The following is a 19,144-nucleotide window of genomic DNA, read 5'->3' as shown; positions in this document are numbered from 1 at the left end:
TTTATTGTTTATTTCATTTCAAAATTAGAATACAAATGGACAGACAACTCACCACTGAATTTTGTTAATTGGGGACCGAACGAACCCAACAACTTCCATGGAACTGAGGACTGCACTGAAGTTCTAAGTGCTTCAGGTCTATGGAATGATCAAAACTGTCAGTACCATAGAAACTGGATTTGTAAAGTGAGAAAAGGTATTGTTACAATATCATTAGCTGTTTAGCTAATTGTGTAACTATCGTTAGATGAAGAATTATTATTATTGATATTAAGGCATTGAAAATATGAAGTTCAATTATGTACATCAGTGGTTTTTGAGTTAAAAAGATAAAATATCCCAAATAAGAATTAACTTGTTGAAGCATGATAACATGCAGTCATATTTTCAGTAAAGTAGTGTTTAATGAATTCATGATCATTCTTAAAGCACTCGTTTTTCTGGAATTGTCCAAATTATAGATTTATTAAACATTCAAGTGTTCTAAAAACCAAATTTCCTTTTGGCTTTAGCATTCAGAATTTTTTGAAATATTGAACCCAAATGTGTTTGGAAATAACAAATTTTTCCTTAATTATGTAAATTTGTACCCTAAAAAATCAATGGGCTGCAATTATGTTAAAATTTGTACAGTACAGCAATAGACCATTTTTAGTTCATCCTTCACCGGAAAAAAATCATCAATTATGCGCGCCTTTAAGACGTCATTTACCAGATAGAGGGGATCGCCTGTATCCCTGCACTATTAACATCCATCAAGTGTCTTAGTGAGCGTCATTGTGCATGATAAACTATAAATAATATTTATTTTGTAAGTACTTAATCACAATTCCCTAATGACAGCAGTGTACTGATTGTCAATTATGAGATTTTAATTTACCAAATGATTCGCGCAATATAGTATTATAGTATTCCAACCACTAGCTCAACATTGGAACGGAAGTGACGATGCCACTAAACACACGAATGATGTTCACTAAAACCAGAATTTTTGACGGAAATGCATCAAACTCGAAAGTGGTTTATTGTAATAACAATGTACTAAATTTTTATTTATTGGCATTATTTGTAATAAAGTCTTTATTTATTGGCATTATTTGTAATAAAATCTATCTGTATTTTTAGGTGCTAATGTACATTCCAGACTAGTAAATAGAGCTCCATCTGCAGGTCCTCGTAAGTTTTCTAAATATTAAAGAATATTTTAATATTATGAATGCATTTCAGAGTTATCTATGTGTCCACTTTTAACAGTTTCTCTATTTTGTAGTATATCATTTACTATCAAAAATAATAATCTTGGAAAGCATAAAAGGGAATAAATTGATAAACCAATAATATAAATCAGATTTTTTTTACATTTTAACACATAATTATGTACTAAATCTATAAACTGCATATTGATTGATCTTAATTTCTATTATTTTTTTTAATTTGTTATTCTGTATCTGTAATCGATTTTCTGCCAATCAAGGCACACCTCTGTATAGAGGAAAGTAGTTCCGTCACTGAGATTCCTCCGCCAATATATATACACAGATCAATTCACAGTTCACAATAGTTTATACATACGGTTATCTTATTTAACATACATGTTTACGCCACGACAGTGTTAAAAATATTTCAAATGCAATTAAAATGGTAAAACTAATTTAAAAATAAGTTAATAATAAAGACAAAAAGTACAATTATATATTTTCTTTAACACTGTTAAAAAATAAAAAGAAAGTTTATGCAATCCGTAAAAAATTGAATAGACTTTTAAGCTACTAAAAAAGGGAGATCTATGTGTACCCCCACACATATATATTACAACTAAAATGAATTATTAACTCTGTAAGATCCTAGATTTTGGTTTGGTTTGAGCAGGAGGAGATCTCAATTTACAATATCATATGGTATAAAAAGATAAGTTTTTTTATATGTTGATGTGAAATAGATATACATTTGTAAGAAGATGTGGTATGAGTACCAATGAGACAATTCTCTCTCATCCAAGTCACTATTTATAAAAGTAAACCATTATAGGTCAAAGAAAGGCCTTCAACACCGAGCCTTGTCTCACACTGAACAGCAAGATGCATGTTTGTTTAATGGGTTGCTTTGTGCTTTAACTGTTTAAGGATTCATAAGTAGTAATCTGAGCTTGGATTTATGAAACTGTAAATTTAACATTATTATTTTTATTTTTCAGCTGGTCAATGTGTTGGACTTATAAACTGGACGTTTTACAACAATAACTGTTATATAGTTATGGATGGTTCAGGGAACAATGCTAAGACCTGGAGAGAAGCTAGACAAGTGTGTCAGGGATATGGTGCAGATCTGGTCTCCATTGGCAGCATGTTGGAACAGCTGTTTGTACAGTACCAGGCTTCAAATATCTCTTCTTATACTCTATGGACAGGCTTCAGTGAAATTGATAATGAGTTTGGTTATAAGTAAGTTTATAAGTTTGCACAATTTGACACTTGTTAAACTGATGTAAAAAATTGTACCAAACACCTTGACTAAACTTCATTTGATTGTTTAATTTTCTTCAAAGGAGTATGTTCAGTAAGGTCCTAAAATGGCCCCCTTTTTTAGCGTAAATTTCAAATTCGGACTTATTGACCAATATCACAATAAATTAAAGCTAATATAGTGACTAGATAGGAAATAAGCTATTTTGTTGAAAACTTTACGTTTCTACGTTACATTATGACGTCACAAGTTGCACTCATATTGATTTTTCACGAAAAAATCAATGAAAATAGGTAAATTTCAATAGATTATTGGACAGGAAACATAGAGCGCATACGTCGACAACAAAGATCTTTTAAAATAATGTATGTGAAGACATTTCACATGTCTTATTTCAATATTAAGTTTGTCGACGGCTGCGCTCTATGTTTCCTGGTCCTTAATTTGGTTGAAATCCAGCCCATTTTGTCAAATTTCACCAAAATCCCTTATCTTGACCTTTTTGGGATGTAAAAATCAACGTCTTAGACTTAAACTTTGACAAAAACAGTTCTGTTTAACTTTCTCACATGTATTTAATGCAACTTAAAACCTTCATTGGCTTGTAATTATGAACTTTATAATTGGGGCCAAATATGGCCCTTACCGAACTTACTCCTTTTGACAAAATATTAACACTTATCCTTTGAGCAAGTAATAAAAATTACCAAAAACCACACACTTTATTGGAAAAAAATCATTGAATGTGTAGTAGATTGACAAACACTAATTTTTGATCATTTAGAAGCATAATATTTCCTTAACAATCTATTGTGCTTAAAAATGTTCAGCTAATTTTACAGAGTTATCTCACTGTTGTGTTATGTACCACCTGAATATTTGCACATAGTTGAATGATTTATTGTTTGCTAAACATCAAGTTGTAATTATTTCATGAATATGTAAAATGAGATCCATGCCTCTGTCAATCTGGTAATGCTGTGCTATTGGCAAAAAACTTTTATCGTCACATTTGAAAGCCAGATTTATGTATGGATTACCAGAAGAAATTGGTCACATTCAGTTTAGTTCTGTTTAATATTTTTGAAGAAAAAGACAAAAAAAATGTCTTAAAATCAGTGTACGAAGGTACACAGTTCAACATATTTGTATTTTAGGTGGTCAGATGGTACAGTACCTTCTTACATCAACTGGAACCCTGGGGAACCAAATGATTATGCTGGGGCTGAAGACTGTGTAGAATTGATGGTCTTTAATGGTAAAGTATCATTTCATAATTTGAAGATTTTTTTGGGGTATATTTGTTTTTTGGGGTATTTTTTAAGCTTTTACCTGCATTAGCAAAGACGAGATCTTGAAGGTTTAGAATTTCAATCCATTATTATACTTCCAAGTTAAAGTTCATCCAACTTTGCTCAGCTCATACTGAAGGAAATGATATATTTTTTTTTACATGTAGCTTGATTATGTTCAGTTGTAGCGAGTAAGCAATGTTTGTACTGCCATACAGCTGCTTTCTGTTTGTCGATATTTATGATTTTTTACAATCATTATACAAGGAAAATTTCCATAATTTTTTTTCTTTTATAAAAGGGAATGATCAGTTATGCTAAGGTATATACATGTTACCTCATTCAATTGCATCCAGCTATGCTGGTCCAAACTTTTTTTCTGTTTTAGAAAGATCAAATCAAAATAAAACATTTAGATTTGTTTTATAACTTATATCTAAATAGAAAGGTTGGTTTAAAAGCGCCTGTTTGGAAATTTAGCATTAGTATTATGAGCTTTAAACTGCTATTGGTCACTATTGACTGTTAAATGGACATTTTCATTCTTTATGACATGACTGACATTTTCATCATGCATCATTTACAGTTAATATTCTTGATAAACATTTATTTATCTTGATACACATTTAGTTGAAGAAAAGATTATCATTTAACAATCTTGATATACATTTAATAGTCAAAGAAATTATTTACATTTAACAATCTTAATTTACCTTTTTATTATTCATGATTTACATTTAATAATTTCAGAAATGATTTATATTTTATAATCTTGTTTGCATAGAATAATCTTTTAATTAACATTTAATATCTTGTTATACATTTCATGCTGTACAGTTTCAGAAATCTTGAATTACATTGAAAAGTATCCTGTTTTAGATTTCATTATTTTATAGGAAAATGGAACGATGCACATTGTGCTGAAAAGAAAGGATTCATATGTAAACAAGTCACTGGGGTTAAACCACCAACAACACCTACTCCTCTTATGACTGGGTATTGTCCAGCAGGATTTAGAGCTCATCGTAATAAATGTTATAAAGTATTTACAACCTTGAAGACTTGGACAGATGCTAATACTGCATGTCAGGCCCTTGGGGGTAGAAGGAAGGGATATTACCTTGCTAGTATTGGGAATGTGTTTGAGAATGGTAAGTGTAGAAGAGAATCAGGACAAGTAAATTTTGCAGTAATAGATACTATATTTTTGTCATTTTTTTTTCTTTATTAGAACTACTCAACAAAAGACTTTATATTTGATCAGCAGTTATTTAGTGAAGAGTTGTAATGTGTGAACACTTTTTGAATCCATCAAATATCTAAGCCTGTTTGACAATTCTTTGAATTTTGAATATTTTGAATGCTGTGGATTCATTATTTTACATTGGATACAATCTCAAAAGTGATGATTTTTAATGTGTGAATGCATTTTGAAAGTGTAAGCATAAACACTTCTTGTTTGCAATACTTTGAAATAAACAGATTGGGCATGCTTAGCACAACTCATGCATCTGGTTAGTGTTGTTGGATGCTTTCTGGTGACATTTTAACCAATCTCCTTTTATTCATACTATTACAGTAATTGCAATTAAAGTGTGAGTTAAAAAAATGGAACATTCATTGGTTAAGCTTTTAGGAATACATATATATATATATAGCTACTGAACATGTACAGTATATGAATCATTTAACAGTACCAATTTCAATTCGCCAGGTGTACATTACAACAAATAATGTCAACTCATTCAGTTGTAATCTAGCAATATAATTTTATATACTTCTAGCATTTGTGACAACCTTGCTACAAGGTTCTGGTGTTGAGCCATGGATAGGTCTGAAACAAAGAAGTAACCACCAATTCTACTGGGTAGATAATACAGATTTGACCTATACCAATTGGGATGTAGGACAACCTGCACGTCCTCAGGTAGGACCAAGTGGAAATTCTGTAAGTTTATACAGAGAGCAATATTGACATCAGATGCTACTTATCGGTTCCAACATATTTCATTATTTAATGTGTATAAAAGAGGGGCGAAAGATACCAGAGGAACAGTCAAACTCATACATTAAAGATAAACTGACAATGCCATGGCTTAAAATAAAAGTGCAACAGTTGTAATTTCCTTAGCACTTTTCACATATTTCAGAAACACGCTTCTTGTTTGCCAGTACTTGGAATTATTTAATAAGTTTAAGGGGGGGGGGGAATTGTCAAAATTTTCCTCAGAAACCTTGGAAATACAATGATTTCATACTTCTTGAAAGTGTTTAGTTGTAACCTGTGAGTGGTTGTCAGATCTGTCAAACACTGATTTTCTGTTTTCCAATACTTTGAATTATTAGTGGGGGTACCCTTAGCATTGCAACCCATGAAAAAATTTCTTTTCGCATTTATATGATGGAAATAGTTCATATCTACTGTAAATTCAAAAATTATTGTGCACATTTTATTTTGGCATGGAGACATAAATGTGAGATTAAAATATTGCAATTTCATGACAAACTGATATATGTATCAGATATAAGAATGCAGGTTCCTGTTTATTTTGCAATCCTTACCAAGCCACATTATTTTCAATAATTTAAATCTCACAATAATTTCTGAATTTACAGAATGAATTAATATTTTAATGAAATAATCAATTCATAGTTTCATGATTATCTATACTTTTTAGGCGGTATGTACAAGAATTTATAGTGCTCTACATAATGCTGGTAGATGGAGTGCTTCTCCATGCAGTTTAAAGAAAGGATATATCTGTGCCACTAATAAAAGTAAGTTGATTTTATATAAATAGCCATGGAGATTACTTTTAACCCCCCATTAGACTGCCTTTCAACTCTTAGAAAAAGTCGATTTTCATGTAGTTCAAGCTGTAATATCTTGATACAGTTTATTTATGTTGTGACTTTTGGTATGAATTTTGAGTATGAAAAAAATATCCTTACTTTCCAGTTCTGAAAAAAATGACTGATACAGAGCAAACAATGTAGGCATGCACTAATCAAGTTTTTGTTTTAGTGCATATTTAACATGATAGTTTCATGGAAATTATTTATCCTAGGCTGCCATTCAATTCAAATGTTTTAGGCAATTTCAAATGCAGAAAATGAATGTTGGAAATATGGTATATGCCCTACCAATTTATGTTTAAAAAAGATATTAGAACAAACTGTCCGTATGAATTTCAATTGCGATTTTCTGCTATGTTCCAGAGATCTACATCACTACACCAGAAGCTATACCTAATCCCTGTCCATCTGGTTACCTGTCTTATGGCCTGGACTGTTTCCAGTATGTACCAACCAAAGCCACATGGTCTGCAGCAGATGCAGATTGTAAATCAAGGAAGAGTTTCCTAGCAACATTATCTAATCCATTTGAACAGAACTTCCTGTTTTTGATGATTAATGATCCTAAAGTGAGACCTTCCAAATCTTCTGTTTGGATAGGACTCAATGATGTCCAGGTAAAAACTCAGTTCTGAATGTAGCTTTTTGCTGGTGGATGTAGAAAAATCTAAATCTGTCCATATTTATTTATAAAAGAAAAGAAAGGATATGATATACCAACTCATGACACGAAATTTCTTCATCTCAAATTCACAATGAGGCCTTTTATATGACCAAATTTACATCTATCTGATCTTGTTGTATGCATTATTTTAAAAACTGAAAAACTTACATGAACATTTACAGCTGTAATTAAAGGATGTTTTCTTCTCACTCACTTTTCAATAATAATCAAAATACCTTTGTTATTTTAAATATGAAAGATTTTCTCTGTATATTATTAAGTTATGGAATTCTGGAAGCTATAGTTGGACACAAGCAGGTTGGTCAGTTATTTACACCAATTGGGGCAATGGTCAGCCAAAACGGGCATCAGGAGGTGGATGTGTGGCAGCTAATATATCTGGGCAGTGGGCAGATACTGCTTGTTCTCAAGCTTTACCTTATGTGTGTAAAAGTACAACAGGTAAGTTATAATGCTGTGTACATTATACTAGGGTTGTAGAGGGTTATTTTCCTGCAACATGATTGTTGTTTTTATGCCCTGCCCCACCTACGATAGTAGAGGGGCATTATGTTTTCTGGTCTGTGCGTCCGTTCGTCCGTCCGTCTGTTCGTTCGTTCGTTCGTTCGTCCGTCTGTCCCGCTTCAAGTTAAAGTTTTTGGTCAAGGTAGTTTTTGATGAAGTTGAAGTCCAATCAACTTGAAACTTAGTATATATGTGCCCTATGATATGATCTTTCTAATTTAAATGCCAAATTATAGTTTTGACCCCAATTTTACGGTTCACTGAACATAGAAAATGATAGTGCAAATTTCAGGTTAAAGTTTTTGGTCAAGGTAGTTTTTGATGAAGTTGAAGTCCAATCAACTTGAAACTTAGTATACATGTGCCCTATGATATGATCTTTCTAATTTAAATGCCAAATTATAGTTTTGACCCCAATTTTACGGTTCACTGAACATAGAAAATGATAGTGCAAATTTCAGGTTAAAGTTTTTGGTCAAGGTAGTTTTTGATAAAGTAGAGGTCCAATCAACTTGAAACTTAGTATACATGTTCCCTTTGATAAGATCATTCTAATTTTAATGCCAAATTAGAGAATTTATTCCAATTTCACGTTCCACTAAACATAGAAAATGATAGTGCGAGTGGGGCATCCGTGTACTGTGGACACATTCTTGTTTATTTCACGTTCAACATGTTATTACTTTTTTATTTGACGTTCAGTCGTGCAAGACAGGTGCCTCGTTCAACGTGTTCTGCTTATTTAATTCTATGTGCATTGGGATTTTCAAATGCTTATTTTGCAAGCTCTGTAGTTTTCAAATAAATTTCAAAAAACACTAGACAGGGATCGTCAAGAAAAAAAAGATTGAATTTTGTTTTTTGATAAATCGGAAAGGCCTATGATGTTGTCCTTTTATTTGAAGTATAAACATTCAGAAGATACTTTTTTAAAAGCCGTAAACCATGTGTATACTAAATGGGGAATATCACTGAGTAAGACAGATAGTTTATATATACATGAGGACATTGAATCAGTCGCAAAAGGTTCAAATCAAAGTTTTTATTTTTCGTGCAACATTCATGACAGAAACTATTTCACGTTCAACGTGAAATTGTGTCTTATTTCAAGTTTTTTCCCGTGCAAGCACCCCCTTTACCACCCTCTTATAAGTTTTACTTAAAACAAGTACTTCACAAAGTTTTGAATACTTGGTAGTTCTTTTCTAGTTAGAATTTAATTAGACCTTCCTCTATATAATTGGTAAACACATGTATGGCTTGATTTGTAAAAACAACTAAAGATTTGTACTAGTGAATCTTTTACAATAGATTAAACAGAATTAGGAATGATTTTTCACAAAAATTCTTATGACTAAAATTAATCAAAGGAATACTTAATTGCATAATGATGAATCTGAAGTCCAATCAATTTGAAACTTAGTACACATGTTCCTTATGATATGATCTTTCTTATTTTAAAACAAAATTAGACTTTTGACCCCATTTTCATGGTCCACTTAACATAGAAATTAAAGTGTGAGTTTCAGGTTAAAGTTTTTGGTCAAGGTAGTTTTTGATGAAGCTGAAGTCCAATCAATTTGAAACTTAGTACACATGTTCCTTATGATATGATCTTTCTTATTTTAAAACAAAATTAATATAGATATTAAAAGTGTGAGTTTCAGGTTAAAGTTTTTGGTCAAGGTAGTTTTTGATGAAGCTGAAGTCCAATCAATTTGAAACTTAGTACGCATGTTCCTTATGATATGATCTTTCTTATTTTAAAACAAAATTAGACTTTTGACCCCATTTTCATGGTCCACTGAACATAGATATTAAAAGTGTGAGTTTCAAGTTAAAGTTTTTGGTCAAGGTAGTTTTTGATGAAGCTGAAGTCCAATCAATTTGAAACTTAGTACACATGTTCCTTATGATATGATCTTTCTTATTTTAAAAAAAAATTAGACTTTTGACCCCATTTTCATGGTCAACTGAACATAGATATTAAAAGTGTGAGTTTCAGGTTAAAGTTTTTGGTCAAGGTAGTTTTTGATGAAGCTGAAGTCCAATCAATTTGAAACTTAGTACACATGTTCCTTATGATATGATCTTTCTTATTTTAAAACAAAATTAGACTTTTGACCCCATTTTCATGGTCAACTGCGCTCACAAGCCAAAAAGCTTCACATTGTTGCTCACTCCTGATATTTTACGATATCAATGTGTAAAAAAAACGGATAATCTACATATAATAGAAGTTGATTCCATTTTGTTTTTAAATTTTGTAGGAACACCACCTGCCACCCCTCCAGGACCAAATGGACAGTGTCCAGGTCCAGGATGGATCTCATACGGCCCAAAATGTTATAGGTTCTATTACAAGACCTCTGTAAGTTACCTGGATGCCACACTGAATTGTAGTAGACAGCAAGCCTCCATGGTGTCCCTCCATAGCATGGACCAGAATAATTTCCTGATTAGCACTTTGAAGTCCTATACAGTACAGTCAGAGGGATTGTGGCTTGGCTTTCATAAATCAACATCAGGTAAGTTGATTTGTGTCAAATCACCAGACAGCTAACCTGAAGCATCATATATGTTGTATAAAACTGTAGCTATAACACTTTCTACTTTCTGTTCGCACTGAGGTTGTGAGTTTTGAACCCTGCTCTTGCTGGTGCACTCTTCTCTAATCTTAATTGACTAGGATTGTCAGTTTTCCTATCGAAGGTCAGTGGTTTTCTCCAGGCACTCCGGCTTTCTTCACCAATAAAAACTGACAGTCACGAAATAGTCTAAATTCTGTGCTTAAAAGTTAAAACATAAAAAATAAAAATAAATACTTTCTGTTTGCCTATATTTTGATTGTTTAACAAATTGAAAGATTGTTTAACAAATTGAAAGAGAGCAAATATATTTGTCTCATTTTTAGCTCACCTGGCCTGAAGGGCCAATTGAGTTTTTCTCATCACTTGGCATCCGTTGTCTGTTGTCCCTCATCATTGTCAGTCGTCATTGTCGTCGTCATTAACTTTTTATATTTTGAACTTCTTCTAGAGAACCACTGAATGGAATGAAACCAAACATAGCATGAATGTTCCTTATGAGGTGCTGACCAAGTGTTGTTACTTTGTAGCGGATCCATCATCCAAGATGGCCGCTAAGGGGGGACTTAGTGTAACATAGAACCCTATGGGAAATGAATACACATGACTTCTTTTAGAGAACTACTGAATGGAATGAAACCAAACATAGCATGAATGTTCCTTATGAGGTGCTGACCAAGTGTTGTTACTTTGTAGTGGATCCATTATTCAAGATGGCCGCCAACGGGAGACTTAGTTTAACATAGGACCCTATGGAAAATACATGCAAATTTCTTCTTTTAGAGAACCACTTAATTGAATGAAACCAAACATGTTTATTCCTTTCCTTTTGAGGCGCTGGCTAAGTGTTGTTACTTTGTAGCCAAATTTTATCTTTTTTATATAATTTCAAAACCCCCCAAAAAAAGTCAGGTGAGCGATATAGGCTCTTGAGAGCATCTAGTTTTATTTAATAAAAACTACTGACAGGAATGACTTCACATTAAGTCAGCAGCTTAGCAGTGATATTTTATAATGTGTGATAACTTTTTGGATCTTTCAGTCATCCACTTCCTCTACTTAAAATTCATTGAACACTAAGCTTTAAATTAGCACAACTACCATGTGTATTCTTGTTTAATTACAATTACAGCTGGATTCCAGTGGTATGATAAATCTACACCACAGTTCATAAACTGGGACCAGGGACAACCCTCAGGGAAAACTCAGAGAGGGAACCAGGAGAATTGTGTGGAGATCAGATCATGGAATGGGAAGTGGAATGATGTAGATTGTTCACAGACACGTGGATACATTTGTGAAAAAATGCAAGGTATATTGAATCATTAAATGTTTATATTTGTGCAGCAAGTGTTGGGGTAGGAGTCAGAAACACATGATTCCAGAAAATCAAGGGATACAGCTTCAGAATACAAATAAAGTGTATGTATTGAAATATGCGTGTACGTAGTATTGTGCTTGATAAAGTTAATACAGATTCTGCAACTAATTTGAATGTGATACAATATTTATTCACTTGGAGACAGTTAAATTTTCAAAAATAAAATGCAAGGCTTTTTAAATATTTAAAATTTAATTGTCTCGAGTGGATAAATATCATATTGCACAAGATTTGGTGGTGGAATCTGTTTCTCTGAATATTTTTCTATGACATGCAAATAATCTTAATTCTTCTTTTCTCATGACCTGCAGGAAATGTGTTTCTTTCTATGTGATGTCATAGGATGAAGTAGATGAAGTGAAAAGGAAGTTAAGAGGAAAGCAAGAAAATTTGACATCATAATAGAAATTTTGACCAATGACTATCTGAGTTCAAACGAACTACACATTTATTAAATAAAAATAATCAACAGATCTCTAGTATGTGTTCTTAAACCAAATGTCATGCTTTTTACCATAAAACTCAGATCAAGTGCAAATTTGGTTGGGGTTACTTTTGCAGTTCTTGAATTATGCCCCTTTATTAAGTTACACCCAAGCAGGAGCATCATCAGTGTCCCATAGACATATTCTACATGTTGTTAAGTAATAGATAAGTAAGAATAATTTAGAATATATATGGACAGATTATATGAAACAATTACAGTTGTTGCTAAACTAATTTGATTTTAAAAAAATCAGAAAAAATTTAAATAAATTAAACACCATTAAAGAATTGTGGTAATTGTCAAAAACATGATATCCATCAGTGTTGCTTAATTAAAAAAGTGTGAAGACCAAATCTATTATGTAGTTGAAAATCACTGGAATCATAATATTTTTAAAAGCTTAAACTAGTCTATGCTTGAGTGTAGGAAACCTGAGTGCTTTGAATAATTCAACATTTTACAAACATGCTGTGTTTCTGAATCCTTGTTTTTTTAATAGATTAATCGGTTGGTTTTCCCATTTGAATGGTAATACTAGTAAGTTTTGAGGCCATTTATAGCTTGCTGTTTCAGTGTGAGCCAAAGCTTGGTTTTGTAAACTACTTTGATCTATAAAAGTTTACTTTTATAAATTGCGACTTGGATGGAAAGTTGTCTTATTGGCACTCATACCACATCTTTTCATATCTATGTAGATTTTATGCTTACAATGCATTGCCAAATCAATGATGATTTTTTTTTAGTGGTAGACACAGCAGATAATTCCACACCAGGCCCACAGAAGTCAACAGTAGCCACGCCTACTAAAACGCCAACAATAGTTCCCCCAACTATTACACCACCATACCCAGGGAAACAAACAGCAGGAATACCTTCAAGACCAACAGGAAAAACACCAAGTAGACAAACTCAGAAAACCAATTCTCCATTGCCAACTATTCCTCATATATCTCCATACACAGGCACACCTCAGCCTGTACAGCAAGGTATGGGATTTCATTTTAATGCCAGGCTAATGTTGTTAAAGGGGCAGGGAAGCAATATTTTTACCGGTATTTTTGTCAGTCTACAATTTATTTTCCTGTATAAAGTTTTATTTTTGTTTTAAAGTTGTTTATCATGAAATTGTGAAAACTTAATAATCATGATTCAGTTATTCTGTATCAGCTATTCTTAAGCTGCTTTTGGTCAGGTTGTTGTCTCTTTGAGACACACCATATCTGCATTTTCATTCTCAATTTCATTCATTATGATAGATGCTTACAATTCATTCCACTAAGAATTTTCATTAATTGTGAGGTTCTATGAACATGGAAATTTGATAGTGATAGCAGGGTAAGGTGTCTGTTAGACATAATCTTAGATAAAACAGCTTGATTCCGATAGTCTAAAATAATGTAATATCCGCAGCAGTGTGTTTGGTTTCATTTATTTAGTTGTAAACAGTAAGAGATAGCAAACAAAGAGATTGATTAATTCAAGACTTCTCCATATTATTTTAAGTTGAGTTTCGTCCACCTAATCCTAATACACCTTGTTGCTTTTTGTCTGCCATTACTTGACATCACGAAAGTTCCCATAATAGAAAATATCTGATGCAACGATGGAAAAGTAATTTTTGTATGATGTCAAACGTTCAAGCTAGACTGATTTTTTTCCAAGCCGGACAGATTTCCAAATAGCGATAAGGAGTATCACCAAACTAATTTGCAATCTAGATTGACGAAACAAATAATGACAATTCAATTAAATTTGATTCAACACTTTACTTCAAATAGATTTCTTGCACTAACCAATTTAAATTTATTTGCCTTTGTAGCTCCACCAAGCAAGAATGGTCTTAGTTCAGGTGCAATAATAGGAATAATCATTGGTCTTATTGTGGCACTAGCCCTCCCAACAATTGGGATTGTTTTATGGAAAAGACGACAGCCACATACAAACCAGAATGGAACCCCTGGTGGTTTTGAAAATTCTACATATCAACTGGACACAAAACATGAGACAGAAACCAGTGGAGAAACAGACTCATAATGATATTGGGAGAATATTGATTGTTATTTTGTTACTTAGCAACAGTGTTAGATTAAGGTCACTGCTGTTCATAAGACCAGAAGGTTAATGAACTATTTAAATGTGAATACTTATGTACTAAAAAAGTGGCTTGTGGGTTTTCTCTTATGTAATGGATTATGAATATATTCGCAATATGTATATACATGTAGATAACAAATGTGTATATAAATAGGTATAAGTATTCATGTAGATAAAAAAATATGGAAATCTTTATTTCACTAGAAAAAGACAGTAGAAAGCCAATTTCGTTATGTACATCAATGCTTACATTAGCTTAATACCTTGTACAGTCTTTAACCACTTTTATTTGTTTGTTGAACTTTGCATTTCATTTTGTAAGATATAAAAATGGCATTTCAGGCTTTCATTTATTGTTCATCTGACCTTAATATCAATATTCACAGTTTAGGATTTTGCCACCATTGGATATTCTGCATGATTTTTGTTATTTCTGTAGAACCACTTAACAGATTGAAAAAAAATATTGTAAATAAATATCTGGTTTAGTATTGGAAAATAAATTAAACCCAGTGAAAATCTTGAAATCTCTAATAGTAGGCAGGTTCCTTATAAGTTCTTTAGTCTTGACATTCAGCAAACAGATTTGAAGGTCATGATTAACTGTGATTTTTATTAGTTTTAAATCCACATTAGCAAGCAAAAACTGTTGACTTCATAAGATTTCTGCAGAATCTATAGGAAAATGTAGCAAGATATTACATAAAACAACACATTAGATGTATAAAAGATGTATATTTGTAAAATATTGAATTCGTTGAATATTTAATAGTATTATTATACTGCAACAAAGGTATTCATGTTGATGATGCTATGGTTTTGCAATTATATGGACAAAAAATGTGAGTTTACAATTTCAGGTAATCTTTTTAACAGTTTTAGGAAATGCTACACACAAAAGTGCTACCATTTAATGTTTTAAACTTTTTGATCAATGTTCATTGAAATAAGGTATTAAGGTCTCAAAAATTTATGATTTTTATTTTTCTTATATTTGATAAATTTTACCTTATAAACAAGAAAAGGGATTATGCAGCAGCAAGTTGGATGGAGATATTCATATATATCCACAATCAAATTGTATTTATCATTATTTCATTTTTGACATCTGTGCAATATTTTTTTTACAATTACCATGACTACAAAGTAGATAATAAAATTAATGATATGACTTGGGTTTTTTTACTGCACGACATTTATATGATCAAAATATATATATAAATAGTTGGCTTTGATGAAATGTAAATGAAGATATACTGTCAAAGTATGGATGCATATTAGCTTCCAAATGTCACTTCGGAGAAACAAATTCCAGTGTCCTTGACAAAAGGCATAAGAGAGGCCCTTCCCCCAAAGTTCAGTGTTAATGTACCCTCTTTATGAACTATCCCATTTTAATGCGCACCTGTGTCCTTTTGATGAATAGGTAAAAAACTATCTGTACTTTCTCTAATGATCTTCCTACAAATGCTTAATTAAAAACACAGATTTAAATATACCATTTGTTACCTCTTTAGAATTACATATTAGTTAATTGAACAGGTAACATTTAAGACCCTCTCTCATCCCTGTCTCCTGAAGCAACAATCTTCAATTAAACTTGGAAAATTGATCTAATAATTTCTAATATGTGCCAATAAAAAAAAGTTTTAGAAAAATGAATGTAAATGATTTTCAATTACTAGAAGTGTATTCTAAATTAAAAAAACTAAGTTCACCATAAAAATATTCATTCCATTAATATAAGATAAATCAACATTCTGAGACACTGAATGCATAAATGTTATTAAAAAATGTGAAGTGAATGTGAGCTGAAGCAATCACTTGGTATTTGTCTTCTTTGTCTGTTGTCATTTTATGAAATCTCATCTGAAATAAACAATGTATCCTTTATTTATACTAGAACACACCCGTGATATCACGAGTCCCTTACTGAATTAAAGTACAAAAATGTATATAACTATGCGCAAGCCTTATTTTAGTATTAGTATTGTCATCTGATAAAGTCATGCCGATTATAAGATAAACAGTTTTTCTCTGCTTTCAAGTCTTTCTGTTTGAACCCGTCGAACTGAAACAATAATATTAATTCTTTGGAAAATAAAAGGTCCTGAAATGGAGTATTTTTTAATCAACAGCATTGTCCTATATAAGTTATAAATAAAGTTGAATTCTTTGCTTCGCTGTTTTACGTCATGCCCACTAACAAATTGAAAACTGTACCTATACGCCTTATTTTTAGTCCAGATTTTAAGTATTCCTATTGTTTCTAGAAACTTCATCTCGCTCATACAGTTCAGTCATTCTTTTGAAGTGCACGTGGTTGTTAATGGGCTCGATGAACAATTTTCTTCACAAGTTACTTTTTGTTTCCCAAAACAATTTCTTTGTTTCCCAAAACAATTTCAGCAGCCTAGTAAGGATTTTGTTGGTTAAAAAGGTGAACCAAGTTACCATTGCAAGGTCTAAATACACAATGGGTACGAGTTGCTCCGTATACAACTTAGGTTGTATATTTCAATCGAGATTTCGAGCTCTTCATTTGTGGAAATATACAAAAAAACTATGGTTGCAAGTTCAAGATAGTGTGGTCTATCCGTAAAAGGAATGGACTCCAGTGTTTGTTTTTGTATTCTGAATTCTACGAATGGATGGATAATGTTGATTAAATATGTTGCGTTAGATCAGATCCCATTTTGATTCAACGTCGTCAATTAAAACGGAATAAAGTAAATAGAGGTCGGTCAATAAAAGTAAAACAACTCCGATGACTTTAATGTGTATCACTACCTAAATTGATATTAACACACACACAGAAAATAGATACATAAGTTCAAATATTTGTTCTAAAAAAAGTAGAGTTTTCATTACAGAATTGAATTCAGATGATGAAATGAATATCGTGTTCTTTATCATTCACTGTTTGACAGTAATGGAAGTAAATTACGAAAGTATATTCCCATTGAATAGATGAAGTGACAAAATTATTCACATATAGATTATGTAAAAAACAAAAAGGACCGAGTCTTTGAAAAAGAGAGACGAAAGATACGAGGGGTATTCAAACTCATGTCTAAACAAACCTGACAACGCCATGGCTCATCAAGACACAGACCAGCAGACACACGTTAATATGAAATAATAGAAGTAAGCCTAGATTGGCCGGTCACTTTCGTGAACACTACACACGGAAATAATATTATAATTATGATACAAATATGATTTTGGTACATTAGGTAATGGTATACATTAAAGAGACGATTTACAAGACCGTAATTTGAATCAAGTGAAAAGAGGAATAAGTGCTAGTTCACAGGATAAAATTCCAAAAAAAAAGGACACACCGTTTTCCAAACCCCAAAACAACATGGATGTACTATTAATTTACAATTATAAACAATGAGAACACGTTAACTTACGATTAAGAAACATATAAACCTTCCGGCATGACAAATCACAAGAAATACAAGCGTTATAAATTATATAATGGACTATTAAACAAAATAAGTTGATCAGTGTTGATAATGTTTATCACGATATTAGGCAATGTCGAGGTTTCTGTTTGAACATTCCCTATTTTAGAATATGTGATACAGGATATGAAGAACAACAATGACTAGACTGAACGAACCAATGATTATAATAGTAAAAGAAGACGCAAAGTACATATCAAAAGTAATAACAGATACTTAAAACTAGTTCATCAATCTTGTGACGTTTACATTTATTACGTAACCCCAATTAAATTCATCATAATCAGAACAACTCAATGATAGAGTAAGCTAAGGCTTCTTAAAGTAGTCTTGTGAAAGGCTTGACCAGAAACCATTAGAAAATATCGATATCGAATATAAAAAGTTTTACACCAATCAAGAGGTGCCGTCGTTTTATGGAAATTTGGACCAATGTAAAATTACGATTTTAGCCTGGTAACTATTGCTAACTTATAAAAATCGACCTACATTTTGTACATGTACGGACAATACTTTAACAAAAAAAGCCAATTAGTGAATGTTTATCAATTTCCCATGAATATCAAACTTACTGAAATTACCCTCTCAAAGTACGTTAAAAAGTGCTGAAGTCTAAAATATGTCTTATATAAGTTAGAATTCAAAAAACAGAAACGATATCAATAACACAACTATCCGTTACAGGTCAATCGAATTAAAGAAGGCCGAAGCCGTTCTTTCTGAAGTTAATTTATTGAAGATTTTCATTTTACCAGGATGGTTTGAAATACGCAATACTATCATATGGCCGATGTACTTTCAGAAACGTTAAGTAAAAAAGCATGGTCATATAATATGTAGTACTTATAAAATTTTGGAAACATATTGTGTGCACGTGCAACGTTTGTCAGAACAGTATAAACGTATGATTGAGATAAAAAAAAATATATGCAAAGCTGCATAATACAGCTAAGGCCTACAACCTATGATTAAACAATTTTTAACCAAACAATTAAACATGTAAATCAACATTTCAGTTATAGACTATATATATATATACGTTTTGTAAATGCCATCAAATGAAATCATTCACTAGCAATATGTTTATATTTATTACCCTAAATAAAGTTTTCAAAAAGTCATTTGATAAAAATAGAACATGTAGAATTGACTTGGGATACCAAATATAAAAACAACAGTACACATTTGACAAGGGAATATCGAAAATCAATACTAATGCCACAAACAATGTATAACTCCAAATAAAATAACGTTTTCAGGAAATATGACTTCCGTTATCAATACATTATCACTATTGAAATGACCAGGAATGAAATATATA

The 19,144-nt window shown here is 31.8% G+C and overlaps 1 protein-coding gene across 4 annotated transcripts in view; it reads left to right on the top strand.

The window, feature by feature from the left end:
* Positions 1–19,144, top strand: part of LOC139486007 (uncharacterized) — a 189,958-nt gene that overhangs the window by 66,077 nt on the left and 104,737 nt on the right. For 2 of the 4 annotated variants that reach the window (XM_071270687.1, XM_071270691.1), the window contains exons 37-49: positions 29–196; positions 1,126–1,176; positions 2,195–2,441; positions 3,621–3,721; positions 4,652–4,906; positions 5,540–5,703; positions 6,434–6,533; positions 6,975–7,228; positions 7,557–7,737; positions 10,071–10,328; positions 11,521–11,700; positions 13,000–13,242; positions 14,076–14,799. In XM_071270687.1, coding sequence (XP_071126788.1) covers positions 29–196; positions 1,126–1,176; positions 2,195–2,441; positions 3,621–3,721; positions 4,652–4,906; positions 5,540–5,703; positions 6,434–6,533; positions 6,975–7,228; positions 7,557–7,737; positions 10,071–10,328; positions 11,521–11,700; positions 13,000–13,242; positions 14,076–14,290 — 2,417 coding nt within the window. In that variant the 3' untranslated portion in view covers positions 14,291–14,799. Of the gene's footprint in view, positions 1–28; positions 197–1,125; positions 1,177–2,194; positions 2,442–3,620; positions 3,722–4,651; positions 4,907–5,539; positions 5,704–6,433; positions 6,534–6,974; positions 7,229–7,556; positions 7,738–10,070; positions 10,329–11,520; positions 11,701–12,999; positions 13,243–14,075; positions 14,800–19,144 lie in introns of those variants that run through there. The other 2 variants (XM_071270689.1, XM_071270688.1) reach the window with 2 other exon arrangements.

Source organism: Mytilus edulis, chromosome 8 (genome assembly GCF_963676685.1).
Source record: "Mytilus edulis chromosome 8, xbMytEdul2.2, whole genome shotgun sequence".
NCBI classification, from domain to species: Eukaryota; Metazoa; Mollusca; class Bivalvia; order Mytilida; family Mytilidae; genus Mytilus; species Mytilus edulis.
Note: the sequence above shows the minus strand (reverse complement) of the source record. Positions and strands in the feature narration are given on the sequence as shown.